The sequence below is a fragment of the Syngnathus leptorhynchus genome, chromosome 11, assembly GCF_054491065.1.
Source record: "Syngnathus leptorhynchus isolate UIUO chromosome 11, UIUO_Slep, whole genome shotgun sequence".
In the NCBI taxonomy this organism is placed as follows: Eukaryota; Metazoa; Chordata; class Actinopteri; order Syngnathiformes; family Syngnathidae; genus Syngnathus; species Syngnathus leptorhynchus.
In genome coordinates this window covers 10,996,710-11,011,613 of record NC_141205.1, presented here as the reverse complement: position 1 = coordinate 11,011,613, position 14,904 = coordinate 10,996,710, and the positions used below count along the sequence as shown (strand labels likewise).

The 14,904-nt window shown below is 41.3% G+C and overlaps 1 protein-coding gene across 1 annotated transcript in view; it reads right to left on the bottom strand.

Annotated features, from left to right (window-relative positions):
- Positions 1–14,904, bottom strand: part of LOC147049516 (contactin-4-like) — a 46,715-nt gene that overhangs the window by 10,585 nt on the left and 21,226 nt on the right. The window contains exons 9-11 of the mRNA XM_085923580.1: positions 12,128–12,257; positions 10,938–11,088; positions 1,476–1,603 (exon numbers count right to left, since the gene is read on the bottom strand). Coding sequence (XP_085779706.1) covers positions 1,476–1,603; positions 10,938–11,088; positions 12,128–12,257 — 409 coding nt within the window. The remainder of the gene's footprint in view (positions 1–1,475; positions 1,604–10,937; positions 11,089–12,127; positions 12,258–14,904) is intronic.

The following is a 14,904-nucleotide window of genomic DNA, read 5'->3' as shown; positions in this document are numbered from 1 at the left end:
ACACAATCCGATGATGCTCTTGTGGAAAATGACAAAGATTGTGTGATCAACAGAGAAAAAGACAAAAGGAGTTGGTTATGATTCCTTTCAAAACACTGCACTGCATTCTCGAGCCCAATTGTAGCTTACACATTTTTGTTTCATTTTTGTAGGGAGCGCTTTCTGTGGGGGGACTTAACAACATAACATTTTACCACGCAGGTTCGCTGAATTGATCCGTTGAGTCTTTACAAAATCTCAAAAGAATGTAGAAAAATGAACAGCAAACCATTTTGATTAATAGCCAAAAAATAAATTCTCTGAGGCCAACAAGTAAAGATGATCAATCTGAGCAATCCAAAAAACAACACTGACAAGGAACGTCGAAGCGGAACAAATACTAACATTATATTTGAACCGGCAACCTTAAAAAGCAGGTCATAGTGAGGCTACAGCTGACGAACTATGTCAACAAGTGCTCTACATAGTAGAGTAGGTGATAACAATGTCCCCAGTGGAAGGAGAAAAGAAAATCAGCAATGTGCACTCAATGCACAACACTTGATAGCCGGTTCCCATTAATTTTTAATGAAGTATAATAAGTCACAGCAGCAGAGCAGGAAAGCAATCCCCACTGCATATGATCTAACAACATGAGGTCTTCTTCCACACAGGCGCGAGCAGAGGCAGTGAGGGAGTCTGCTCGGTGTTTTTAACACCTCTGCAAACACGCATGCATGGCCAGGTGACTCGGCCTCACTTGTAGCGACAGCTCTGCTCTTTACGACTTGGGATAGTCACACAAGGCTGACCCATTAAAAAGGACAATGTTGGTTCATTTGTGATTTTTTTTCTTTTAAAATTCAGCATACAGGCACTGTTTTTGTAAATTATTCCCATTCAGAGGAAGCCGCAAAAGCGCCTGAAGACACGCGGATTTGCATATTGTGCCAGTAGCGCAACCACATGTCCTCCCTCCTTTTTCAAAAATGTATTTTTAGTGTCATGGTTGAGAATGGAGTTGGGAGCTGGGAACAATTATTCTAATTTACACTTTGAGACATTATTTTCTCTCTTTGAAATGGCATTGTCAGAAATGATGGATGGACTGATGGAGGGAGGGAGGACAAGATAAATGGACCAATCGATCAATAGATCAATACATTGGCCCAGACAGTTGGTTTGAGGTGCATGGTGCATCGATCCATGATGTTCTTGTGTTTCAAGTACATGGGCCAGACGTGGCCGTCAAAGAGGCCGGGGGGGGTCTGTCTTAGAATCCGAGTTTGCTCCACTTCCATGCTCATAACTCGAAACACACAAAGCACTCAAATGACCTTCCCCATTAAAATGAAATGTCATTCATCAGTCCCATTCAGAAATGGCATTCTCTAAGATTGTACTTTTGTACAATATTGAGTTTCGTTAAGTTCACGGCCACCATATCTCAATTTTTTTTCAAGTCAAAGCAAATGATTGTCAGAAACGGCCTTTACCTTTAACCGTGATGCTTCCTGTGCTACTGGCCACACCAAACTGGTTCCTCGCCATGCACGTGTAGAGCCCGGCATCTGATTTGCTTATGTTCCATATGCGAAGATTACCATTATCCAGAATGGAAACCCTGTGGTCAAAATATACAAATGGGGTGTTAAAAAAGTCATTGTTCAAGTACAGCACTGACACAAATTTAAAACAAACCTGATATTCAGTGTGACATATACTCCTGTTATAAACCTCAAAATAAATCTAATTAAAACATTTGTCTTTTCAAGTAAAGAAAAGAAAAGTGGTAAATAATGCAACACAGTACTTTAAGAAATGGCAATGCATGCCCTTTATACAATGACCATACTGTAAGAGTGCTTCTAAAAAGGTCAAAAAAGATGAAGAAAGTGGCCTTTTTCTTAAGAGTCAAAAAAAAAAAACCGGAAATCTGTGCCTTTGAAAACCAGATACTGTAGCAACCAACTGTAGGGACCATTTAATAAACAGCAAATTTGATTATGTGATTATGATGACGTGTCCACAAAACAGCACTGCTGACTTCTGATAACTGGAAAAAGTGAGGCATGAGAGTTTCCCCCAGATCATTGCCTGGTTCAGTCACAACATACCAATTTTGAATAAAAGATTGAGGCTTGCCTACATTTCATTCTCACAGCCCAGACAAAATGTCTGTTCAGTGTGCCCATTATACAAGGAAACGTTTCCCATTTCCGTCCGAGTGGATGTCAGCAATGGGGCAGGTATCAATAATTCACATGCAGGTGAGATGAACACTAACAGTGCCATGGTCCTTTCATCCCCGTCTCTGCGTTTTAATGGACACAGAAATATTGGTCCAATCAGATTGATTATTTTGAACTGGGGTAGTGAAAACACAGGTGTGTATTTTGGGGTAGATCAAGCCTCGGAGGACAGTGGCTGTGCGGTGCTGATCCTCCTCGGGATGTGACGAGATGAAAGAGACACACAACATCAGTCAGAGCCGCCGTCACGCTCACTGTGAAGTGGAAATCACAGGAAAGGGCCGACTCCAAATGTAAAAATAAAAAGATAAAAAGTTGTGTTTTGTTATTTGCTTAAATTCTCTTTGAGATGTCGTTAACAGCGTTTTTGCTCTCATCAAAAAGACACTTGAAACCTGTCACCTGACATTTTGTCTTTGATCCGTTTGAGACAATTCAATGCTGCAAGAGGAGATTGCGAGAGTGCCAATAACGAGTCCCCAAAAGGCACGAATATCAGTCGGTGACAGCGGGTCGGGGCTTTCTGGGATAATGTTTGCTCACATTGCTAAAGAAGAGACGCCGACGGATTCAACATGCAAACAATATGCATAATCACACTTTTGAGAGTTCTGAGCGGAACCCTTCATGAATACTTATTGACTTTGATATGCCACGCCTGAGTGGCGGTGTGGCCGCTAGGCGCGGGCCCGCGTGTGTGCCTACTTAATTAACAGGGTAAATAACCCCGGCTTGTGAAAGCTGAGGTTAAGATTCTATCAGTGGAATAACTCAGCCATGACAGCGGAGGAAGTAAGGTGGTCACAAGCTTATAGGCCGATTCGCCAAGTAATTAGTCTCAGCAAAAACCTTGGACAGAGCCTCCTTGCTTGCTGCACAGACACAGCGTGCTCAGTTCACAACAAAATCAGACATTCTTCCAAATTGATCAGTTCACTAGACTTAAATATTGCATTTTACGTGATTGATTCAAAACCTTTTATGGAGGTGAGTGACCCTGAAAGTCGCCATCAGCTTTTAGATGCTCTTGAATGTTTCCAAATCCCTGCCTTGTGTTTGGGGCGGGTTTGTTTTAGACAAATTGAAAGGCCGTCCCCTCCTATGCGTTCCATTGTGTATGCTGCCGATGAGAAACGACCCCACTCGAGCCATAAATCAGGTCCAACTGTGCGGCACGGCCCGAAGATGCTGATGCCCGCTCAGCTCGACACTATACTAAGCCAAAGTCAGGAGAACGGCCAACACATCGACAGTCTCCCGCATTGGGAAATTGTCAACATCAAGGTTAAAGGTCAATTAGAAGTATATTCCTGATATTGCACTTTCAGTGAACAAAGAGATTGTCTGATGGTGGTTGAAAAAAAATAAATGAAACGACATATGGACTTCTACTTGAGACAGCTCTTCAATACAGGTGTAATTGATATTGATTTTTACTATACACAGAACTGTACCGATGATTCTTAGGCTGTCACATGGGTCATTAGCTGCAATGAATGATCACAGGCACTCTGATGGGCATGAGGTCATCAGTGACATGTAAACCTAGACGTAGACCAATTTAAAATCTTGGTAAGATAAAAAAGAAACTGCCATTAGGTGCAGAATGAATGGGACTCATTCATGCAGAAATAAATTCAGCATATAGGGAAAATCACCTCACTGATCCGATACTTTTGTAGGAGGCTACGGAATTCAAGCAGTTGCTGAATAGACAAAAGAAAATTGTTTGGATCTTGATGCATTTTTAGAGTGAACAATACATTTACTTAAAATACATATAAATTCAAATAGTTTATAAATAAATGTAACCACAATTTGACAAATTGAACACGTTTTCAGTGTACAGAAAAACAAAACCAAACCCCAATATTTATCATTTCTTTTTTCATACTTGTTTTCAATTTTCAATGAAAAAACTGACTTTATGCAGTTCATGGTTTTGAGTGACTGCTTCTTTCTTTTCCAAGTTGGGACAGCATGGCAGCATTTGAGTCCATGCTAATGCTTAATCAGAACAATCCCCGGGGAGAGTAATGTCGGACTCAAAGCAATAATCCCTCACGTCATGAAATGCTGATGTTTGGGCATTTCACAACATCCGAAAAAACAATTCATTAGACCTTAACTAATGGCTTCATTCCGGGAAGTGGTTTAGTGTGCCTCAAAAGATTTTAAGCCTCAATATTCATCATGTTAATCTTTAGCTTGGAATCTGAGTGTAAACAAGCTATCAAGGACAAAATGTTGTGCATTTTATTTCAAGGTATCTTAATGACGCGGGCTCATCAAGAAAGCCCGAATTCAATGGAACCTTATGAGATCGCGCCGGCCGGTAATTGCCTCGGAGAGGACGGAGAGTTTATCGGCCCCGGGCCACAAAGGGTTTGTGAATGTTATTCCGGAGGATTCTTTTAATCACAAATTGCTCTCCTGCTTCACAGATATTTATCGCTTATGTGCGGAGGTATTCCTTGAGGAATAAAGAGCATGCACGTGTTCCACAGGAAATTGTCAGCGGTACCAAGATGGATTACTCTTGCTGCGCTGGTGGATTCTCGCTTTGAAAAATGATATCGGCCTAAGTCTCTCCGATAAAAACAATCCTAGTGAGCGGCACGAGGGACGCACACTGACCTTATCTTGGCAAACATCTCACAACTCATTTGATCTTCTCAGTGAGATTAGAGTTTAGTCAGTCAGCATAAGACTCCAAAAATATGTTTTTAGAACTCCACAAAATGCAAATGACACAGCAAAAAAAAATTATTACACTGAATAATATACACCCATTTTACAAGGCAGGATTACATGAAAAAAGTAATAGGAATTTATTATGCACTGAACTATGGCAAAGGTGTACATTTGTAAGACATTAACAAAATCAAAAGCCTAAACTACAGTTAACTCCAAATTGAGCACATTTAAATGACTTGAAACCACCACTGATTAGATTTATATATTATATATTTTCTTATCTCAGCATCCATTTATCAAGAGGTAGGGTACCCTAACCCTGACTCATATCAGCTCATATTCTTCAACCTAGCTGTAACGCTAACACAATGTAAGCATAAGGAAAGCAGACAGAATCCACATTGATCAATAAAAAGCGGGTCATTTTGAGGCAGATGTGCTCACCACATGCTTCATCATGCTCCCCATTAACAATGTGCTGAAAACGATTCATGAAACTTTGAAAGAGATTGCTGGAAGAGTTCGCCCACAGAGTTGGAAGCAACAGATTGTACAAAATTTCTTGGCAGATGAATAATTAAAAGGGTTCTACTCCATCGCCAGATTTAATTAGACATTATTCTCTAAGTGGCTGCCAACTGTCACAAATTCTTGGCTTGATAGTTTTGTGGATCACTGCAACACTGAATACATTTCTAGATCTGCATCTTTACTCGGTTCTGTTATAAAATTGGTTCTTTAGTTTGTTACCACTATCGTAAACCTCTTTATTTAAACCACCAGTGCCATCTAGAGGAATCCAAAATACAGCTGATTCACGAAGCAAATTCAAAGCTTCATTTCCCGAGCACTACTGCTGGAAAATCTCAATGTAAACATTTAATGTTTGTGTACTGGCACAGCCTCAAAAGATATATCAGTACGCTACATAACAATAGAAATAGTTTGGCTCACACTGCAACATGATGTTGAACAAAATAGTAATGAAAACACGAGAATACAGACAATTGCGTCAGTCAAAAAATGGGCTTATACAATGGGACCAATGGCCCTTGTGTTTTCTGGGACTGTTGAGCAACTATCATACGCAATTTATGAAATAAAACATTTCATCTGCTACATAGGCGTGTGTGCTTGCGGGCACAAATGAACAGCAGCGTCTGCACCTGCCAGCTTCTCTAATCCTTGGTTTGCTCCTGTTTTGACTCGGGGGACCTTCTGAGCCATATGGCTACAGCCAAGGTGGAGAATTGTTGGCAAAGGTAAAATAAAAAAGCAAGAGTCAGCGGTCCACAACAGCCGTTGGCGGTTGTAAAGCTTTTCTCCAAGCAAAGTAATGAATAAGTCCTTCTGGACACATCTGCTTTCAGTGTTTGGGCCGGACATTGCAAAGCTCCACTGAGAAAGAGGCAGGACTCCACTTCATGACCAGATGTTCTATTAGACTCCAGATGATGCAATTAGAGGTTTGATGAGAACAAAAAAGTGGTTAGCAAAACTTAAGCATAATAAACAATGTTAATAGCATGTGGCTGTAAAGTGGGGGAACACTTTGTACTACCTCGGGGTTGGGAAGGAACAAGGGGCTGTCCAATTAACGCCGCATTTTATTCATCAGGTATGAATACATCTAAAATTTGCATTTCATGCTTCATCACATTTCTAATCAAAGTATCGGAATTTTGGTGTGAAGCGAGCAGTGGCTTATTTGCATGGAACAGAACTGCCTCCCCCCATAAAGAACGATTTCAGTGGATGTTAGGTAAGCTGAATTTCATTATCCCTTGCATATTTTGGGTAAATAATTCCAAAGATTTTTAACGACGACACCTGGGAAATGTTTGAATTGTGTAAAAGAATGCATATTATCTCCTTTAAATCTTCTTCAAATCAGACCAAACTAACAAGGAAAGAGTGCCCAATATGCCGTGAGTAAATGAATGCAAAGTTTGCTGCTCTCCCGGCGCGGATTTTTTTTTTTCTGGAGTGCCCCGAGCAGAACAGGTGGGCTCATAAATGCTGATCACTCTACAAGACATTTCCTCTTTTACGTGACCATCATGACTATTTGCGCTGCCGGGGAAGGGCGGTGGATAACGTACGAGAGGGATGGAGAACCTTTGGTCATGGCTACGGATAAAATCTGCCCAATCCGGCAATAGAAATGGTTTCTCTCTCCAAACACTAATCAAGCCATCGAAATTCAGGCCACACACATGGTAGGTATGCTCTTCTATCCTCTCACCTCACCACTTCAAATTGGCCATGCATTTGAAGGCATTAATTTATATAAATTATACATAACACAAAATGTTGCTTGGTTACTTCACTCACAGTGATTGCGTCATCTCTGATCCCAGAGCTCTCAAAGACGACAAACTAAAAAAAACAAATTGTGATCTTGACATAACTGTGAAAGTGACTAAGAAAAAATCAAACATTTAAAAAGTCGACCCTCAACACACCCAAGCATTTAATACCTTACTTCAGACGCAAACATCTTCTACTTTGACTGGTCTCGTGCAAATATTTGCATGACTGCTGATGCTGACAGCGCTAATCAGGGAAGGTGTGACTGCAGCACAGCCTGTCGCACTTCATGAAAGGAAGCTGATGGAGTGCTTTTGGTGTGAGGCACCAGAACCAACACAACACTCGTGTGACATATTGAAATGGCGTGTTACTTTTTTTTTTTTTTTTTGCTGCTCTTTTTTGGCTCACATGGTCCAATTACTAACCACACCCCACTTTGCACTCTCAGCTGCTTTATTCCAGCTGATGTCATCTAAACTGTGTCCCTGTAGGTTTGTCTGGGCTAGATAAGACGTCCCTCTTGCTCCACTGCAGCAAAAAAGGGGAGGCTGCTGCTGTGAAGATTGATTACCCAACCGGTGACACCGGTTCCCTCTCTGCCAGAGCCACTCTGGAGCGTTAACGCAATTAAGGCAATTAATCTTCGGCAATAGGGGTTCACTGCCACCTCGTATGGGTTAGCCTCTTTCTACACAGGTGCAAACCCAAAATATCTGCTCCCATACTCGCGCACAGACAACATTTCTGTGTGTGCAAATCCAATAAGACTGACCACACATAAAAAATGGATATCATTTGAAGTCATTTGTGATTGGGTTCCCCAAATCTCTTTGACTTGATTATTATGGGTAGCCATTTCCATAAGAGGTGCTAACATCATAATTGAATGGCTTGCAGTAAAACAGAATGTCTTTTTTTTTTGCAGTGATTCACAACCAGCATGCTGTATGATTTTAGAAATGATGGTGCGGAAATGATTTAGTTTTATTTCATTGCTCCGAAAATGACTATATATTGATAACAAATGCTTTTTGTTTCACGGATCTATGGCAGAGACGTGTCGTGACAGGCAGAAAAACATCAACATTTTTCCATTAGATAGCAGAAGGTACATTATTGAAATGAGCATCCACTATTTGTGACATTTCTTTTCCTGTTTTGGCCAAACAGAAATCGGAAACCACTGCTTTAGTGGACACAAACCAAACCACTGTGTTCATAAAATCCCGCAGCTTGGTATCTATATTAATACCTGAATTGAAATAGTCACGATGCAGTGGCGTTGAAACGTGCAATCAAGCTGTCACAGGTGAGTGAAGGGCATCAGAAGTGAAACCACTGTGCAAATTTCCCAACCTTTTGTTTGACAAGTAACAACACTGCTTTGTATGTATGCAAAAGCTGGCATGACCCACAACTGGGCACTGACAGCAACTGGGTGACCCCCGTGTGCAACCAGGCCACGGAGCACCAAAGAGGGCATGTCACAACTTCTTTAATGAACATTAGAAAACCATGTAATTTGTAAAACTTGGATTGGTATGAGGAGAAATTTGATCTCACAGGCTGACCATTCCCATGAAGGTGAAAGGAACTTGATTTGCACTTTGAAGGGGGTTAGCAGATGGCGTGAGCCAATGAATCACAACTTTGGTCTCACGCTGCTTTTTCACTTAGCAGCTAAGGACTGCATTGCAATGACCACAGGTATTCATATCATTAAGTATTATCATTATGTTAAGAAATATAGAGATGTAATTATTCAAAGCTTTAAAGCATTTTTACCTGAATGCATTCTGGATAAATGGCCACATTATGCCTAGCCTTCAATAACCCTTTCAATGTCAGCCATTACAAAAAGCTAATTTGAGCATTCTGATTGATCTTTCAGGATTTATGACTACATAAACACAGAAGAGGGTACCTCTTTCATCACATTAACAAAAGTTTGTTTTTACGATAGTCCCATTTTTGGGGGGGAAATTAGTTATCAGTTGAACGTGGATTGGTATCACGCAAATAACCAATTTTTGGCCCCCCAAAAATACAGAAAACAAGTGTTTTGCAAAAAGATATTTTATCCACAACATTGCCTTTTATGCTAATAATTCAACATGACAAACACTTTCATCAGTTATTATTTCTGTCAAATTGATATCTTGTTGATGTGTAACAGAGCCACATAGAGATCCGTGAAGGCCAGATGGCGGCTGATTGAAGTTTTCTACGAATATTGGGAGTGGCTCCTGGAGAAGCGCCAGGCCATTTGCTGTCTTCTCTCCCTTTCTGCAGGTCCACGAGGATCATGTATCCTTATGCGTGTATTCAGTGTTTTACACATATGCTATATTACGGTGCGAAAAAAAATAAATTCCCTCCAATAGAACTAATGGCATTTTAGGGAAATTTTAGTCACATATAAGCCTTCGTCATCTTAATTCCTAAATTCCCATCCAATTTCAACCTCTGAGTGGGAATGCCCGTATAAATCCAGATGAAGCATGGATAAAGTGAAAAATAGGTTAAATGCCTATTTGTCTAAATTATGTTTAGAACGTTATGCAAATGATGTTTTTGTCTTGTCCTATTGGCTGGCGAGGGTTCACTCTGCCCCACGCTGAGCTGGGATAGGCTCCAGTACATCGTAAGAATAAGTAGTATAGAAAATTGATGGAGGGATCCAAGTGTACAGACACTTTCCAAATCATTCCATTGGGGGACTTTTGGCTGAGGTGGTGGAGCAATTGTCTCGCTATTTGGGTAATAGCTACTTGTGAGTCTGCGTGATCTGTGTGCCAATGAGTTGTTGACTTTTCTCATCATCATTGTGTGAGTGGCGCGAGTGCCTTTAAGGTGGAAATGTGCCACATAAATCCTCCCTATTTACCACCTTGCTTTTCAGCACTAAAAACCAAAAAGACTGACGGCACCCTGGAGTGTGATTTTAGGCTGCATTTTTGTAACAGAAGTGATGCCAAACACAAACAACTGGTATGATGCTGTCACGTTTTTGTTTTTTTTCAGCCACTTTTCATTCTATAACTGCCACCAATTACAACTGACAGCATTTTAGCCACAATCCATCTGTCGTTGTAATTGTGTAAAAGCAAACGAATGCACATAGTCACGTTAACATGTCGTTGACGTGCGCTGCTTGGGTAGCATCGTGTTGCTGTCTGATAAAAATATGCATTTCCACTTGAAGACAAGAGATGGGATGACTTGTGGCGAAGAAGAAAGGCATTCTCTGTCCTTTTGCTTTAATGAATCACGTGCCGGCACTCTTGGATAACGAGTGTAATATTTTGGGCAGATGGTTGATAATAAAGGTATACTTTCATGGAGCCGGGTATAATTGATGTGAGCGGGTCAAAATCTTGTGGCTAAATTGGCTGTTAAATTACAATTGTGGTGAATTTAAAGCAAATATGCAAATGCAATGCTACGAGCTACATTTTGAAGCTTTAGGGAAGCTTGTCCTTGGACTGGAGTACAAACAATTGCTTTGCTGAGACAGCCATTATTGCAAATACACTTTATGTCTTTGTTGTGGACCCATAATAATAATAATACGAATAAAAATAAAAAAGTCACAGCACTGTTTCATGGCACCAATTTTCATTGACGTAGTCAACATTCTGCTCTATGCAAAAAGTAGGTCGGTATTGTTTTGTGGTTAAAAAGTGATGCGGTTACCTTTGACTTTCTTCCAGTGGTTGACTGGCCTTCCTCCAAGAGATCACACCCCACGGAGACATCTTGGGTTTGCACTCAACGAGCACATCTCCTCCAACCTTGACAAATGTCTGGCTCCTCACTTGGTTATGAGAGAAATCTGGAGCAACAGCTGCAACAGGATGGGCAGATTTCGTATCAAATACACAAAATGAAATGTCTGGCTTCTCAACAATTCATAAGCACTTTTTTTTGTGCTCAATTTCAATTAGACAGATTTGCACTTTGGTTTGATGGCATCTGTCTTTCTTTTTTTGTGGTCACTGAGCTTGACTGTGGTCTAGATTCGTCTTTTATTTCTATCTGTGACACATGACAGATGTTCTGTTTTTACCAAATCTATTTTCAGGCTAGATAAAGCATGTTACAGTGACTTGGCCACCAGACTGCAGTGAAATAACAGATATAAATTATTCCTGCCAAGGTTCACTTCTTTCTTAAAGCTAAAAGTACACAGTGGGGAGAAAGAAAAAGTAAAATACTTTCATGCAAAACAAAGGAGGTGCAAATGTTCCAGCTTTTGAGTGAGTGAGAAGCAATAAACCGAGCATGCACAGGCCTGCGCATGGCGTACTGCGCAGCAAAAGTCTCGATAAAAAGACGATAAAAAAAATCTTGAGGCTATATTATTCTCCTTTTATATGTACATGTTTTTGAATTTTTTTATGGCTCATTCTGGAGTATTACTATTTCGCATCGCCCCCATTTGTACAGATGCCCAATTCATTACCATGGCGACCCATGCAGACAAGTCAGCACAGCCCACTGATGTGGGGAAGCATCAAATTATTTCTGATCACTTGCAAATGATGTGTGGAAAGTAGAGCTTCAACATCTGATACCCAAAAAAGCCGATTTTCCCTCAGTCTGAACAAAGCCGTTGTGTTGTGAGATTGTCAACAAATAAAAGGAAGTGCGAGGCCAAAGGATCGAGACACAAGCCTCGCAGGTCAGATGAGCTGCGCTTGTAAACAGAGACACTAAAGCATGCACTGTAAATCACTGTCAGAAAGATGCTGTATCCCTTTTGGTGGCCAATAACTGAGGGGGCAAAGGTCATCTGGTAAAATTGACCCAATAAAGAGCTTGGTGCAAACCGCAATGAATGCAGGCATACCCGTCACACACGCACAAAAATGACGTGATCTTACCTATTATTCGCAGTTCGGCATTGGAGTAGACGTCACCATACTTATTCCCGGCGACACACTGGTACATTCCTGTGTCCGACAGGGTCAAGCGACTGATTAACAATGCCCCGTTGCTCACCTGTATGCGTTCCTATGGACATAGACACATGCCATTAATAGGCCAAGTTCCCACAGCTCATCTACATAAAAACAGCCGCGGGGCCGGTGAATTATGCTCTGAAAATAACAGACGTGGCTATAAATCTCGGATTTCATCACTAATGGAGGGGAAGGCTTGGGTGGATGGAGGCAGGCTAGCAGAAAATGACCCTAATCAATCTGCATGTTTATGAGAGTGAAATAAAGCCATGGCCTATTTATATCGGTGAGTGCACCGCAGGGCCCGTTTCCCCTTCAGCAGGAGGGGCATAAGGATAGCGGAATATTTCAGGGTGCACTGCATTGGGAAATGTTGCGAGCACGAATGGTTGTTCGTGTCTGTGTGGCCTGCGATTGGCTGGCAATTGGTTCAGGGTGTTCCCCGCCTACTGCCCGATGATGATGGGATAGGCTCCAGCACGCCCGTGACTCCCGAGGGGACAAAGCGGTTCAGATAATGAATGGATGTCGGTGGCGCACTGGTTAGCACGTCCGCCTCACAGTTAGGAGGGTGCCGGTTTGATTCCACCTCCGACCCTCCTTGTGTGGAGTTTGCATGTTCTCCCCGAGCCTGCGTGGGTTTCCTCCGGGCAGTCTGGTTTCCTCCCACATCCCCAAAAAAACATGCTTGGTAGGCCAATTGGGCACTCCAAATTGCCCCTAAGTGTGGGTGCGTATGCGGATGGTTGTTCGTGTCTGTGTGCCCTGCGATTGGCTGGCAACCAGTTCAGGGTGTTCCCCGCCTACTGCCCGATAACCGCTGGGATAGGCTCCAGCCCACCCACGACCCCCGTGGGACAAAGCGGTACAGAAAATGAATGGATGGATATATATGTGTGTGTGTGTGTGTGTGTGTGTGTGTGTGTGTGTGTGTGTGTGTGTGTGTGTGTGTGTGTGTGTGCACGTATGTATGTATGTATGTATGACTAGGCAGGATGAAATAAAACCTTTGTATTATAATATATGAATCCCTCAACTTCTTTATCGTCACCTGTACAATGCTGACGGTAAACGGTACAAAGGTTCTGATTTATTCATTCATTTAATACATTTCCAAGCTCATTTTCAGTTCTGCCTACTGCTGCCCTTCGGTTTTGATATTTAATTCGGGCTCACACAGAACGTAAGCTCTCTATTGGAGGGGTTTCTGAATAGTTTTAACTCCCAACTTTACAACTTTAAGAGTTGTAACTCTAAGAAAACAAGATACAGTCAGAATACAAAACAAGGTTGACTGACTCACTGAAGGTCCAAAACCTAATAAAGTATTGAAAAACGCTGCATTTTTTTTCATTTTCACAGAAGCTGCGTGGAGGCATGTTAAATTGGTGCCTGCTATTCATTAAACATGACGCAAAGTCAAATCAGTATTCCAGTGACAGAGAAAGAAAATAAATGCTAAGGTTATTTACAAACGGCAAACAGTGAATGTATTTTAAATTTATATTTCATTTATAATGCCCTGTAAAATTATTGTGATAGGTAAATTCTTTTATTCTTTTTATTTCAGTTTACATATACGGTGCAATTTGCAGGGGAGTAGCAAGCTTGGTTTGACTGTGAGTGATCTTGCACAAACTCTGACCCTTCCTCTCACAGTGCCTGTGCAAAGTAGATAACAGTGCACACAAATCACGGCGTGAAGGTTGTTGGTGCATGCAGGAATGTGCCAGCATCTATTTTTTTGTTCTTGAAAAACCCAACTCTGAAATACTGAGGCAAGGCAGAGGATGGTTTATGAAATATTATTTACGTACATATTCTACATGTAGAGATGATATTAATGTAACTGATATACAACTGATATACAACATTTCTGTCCATCCGAATCATAAACAATTTAGCGACAAGTTTACATTCAGATAGACGGCAAAATGTGTCCTCAACAGCAAACAGAGCTTCCCTATTATATGTGGTTGACCTTTCGCCGTTCCATTCATTGCACGGCGGCGGTAAACGGTGGCATTTCAAATAAGGTAAATCCATTCAGCCGTGCAGTCTGAATATCCTCATTTATTGGCTATTTTGAGCAGGTACTCAAAGGAGTACTGTACTTTTTTTTATGTTGATATTTTTTCTCTGGGGCACTGAAAAGTTCCTTTGTTGTAATACATGTGAAAATACAGTGGACTTGAAAGTGCATTTTGTAACTATAAGAATTACCTTTAGAATGTACTGAGCGCTGTCAAATTGAACATTACTGCATTTTGAAGAGCACAGCAATGTTTAAAGATGTTTGTAAGTGCATGAAATGCTTTTATAGTGTGCTTATGGATTATAGTTTTTGATTCTCTTTGCAGTCGAAACATACAATTGGGCAATTATAATGTTATCACAAATTAGGGCTGGATCTGCATATATACATTGCTGAGCCAGAAAGAAACGGTTTCGATTGAACGGCTGGGCTACGTTCCCAGCCTCACTTATGGTGAGGCGGGCAATAAGAACAAGCTCGCAGATACAAGTGGATAGAATGAGTTTCCGCCGCTGATTGTCTGAGCTTTCCCTTAGAGATACAGCAAGAAGCTCAGTCATCCGAGATGGACTCAAATTAGAGCCGCTGTTGGTCGGCATGGAGAGGAGCTAGATGAGGCGTAAGGCTACGCTATCTCCACGACGCCTCATTGGTGAGTTGTTCC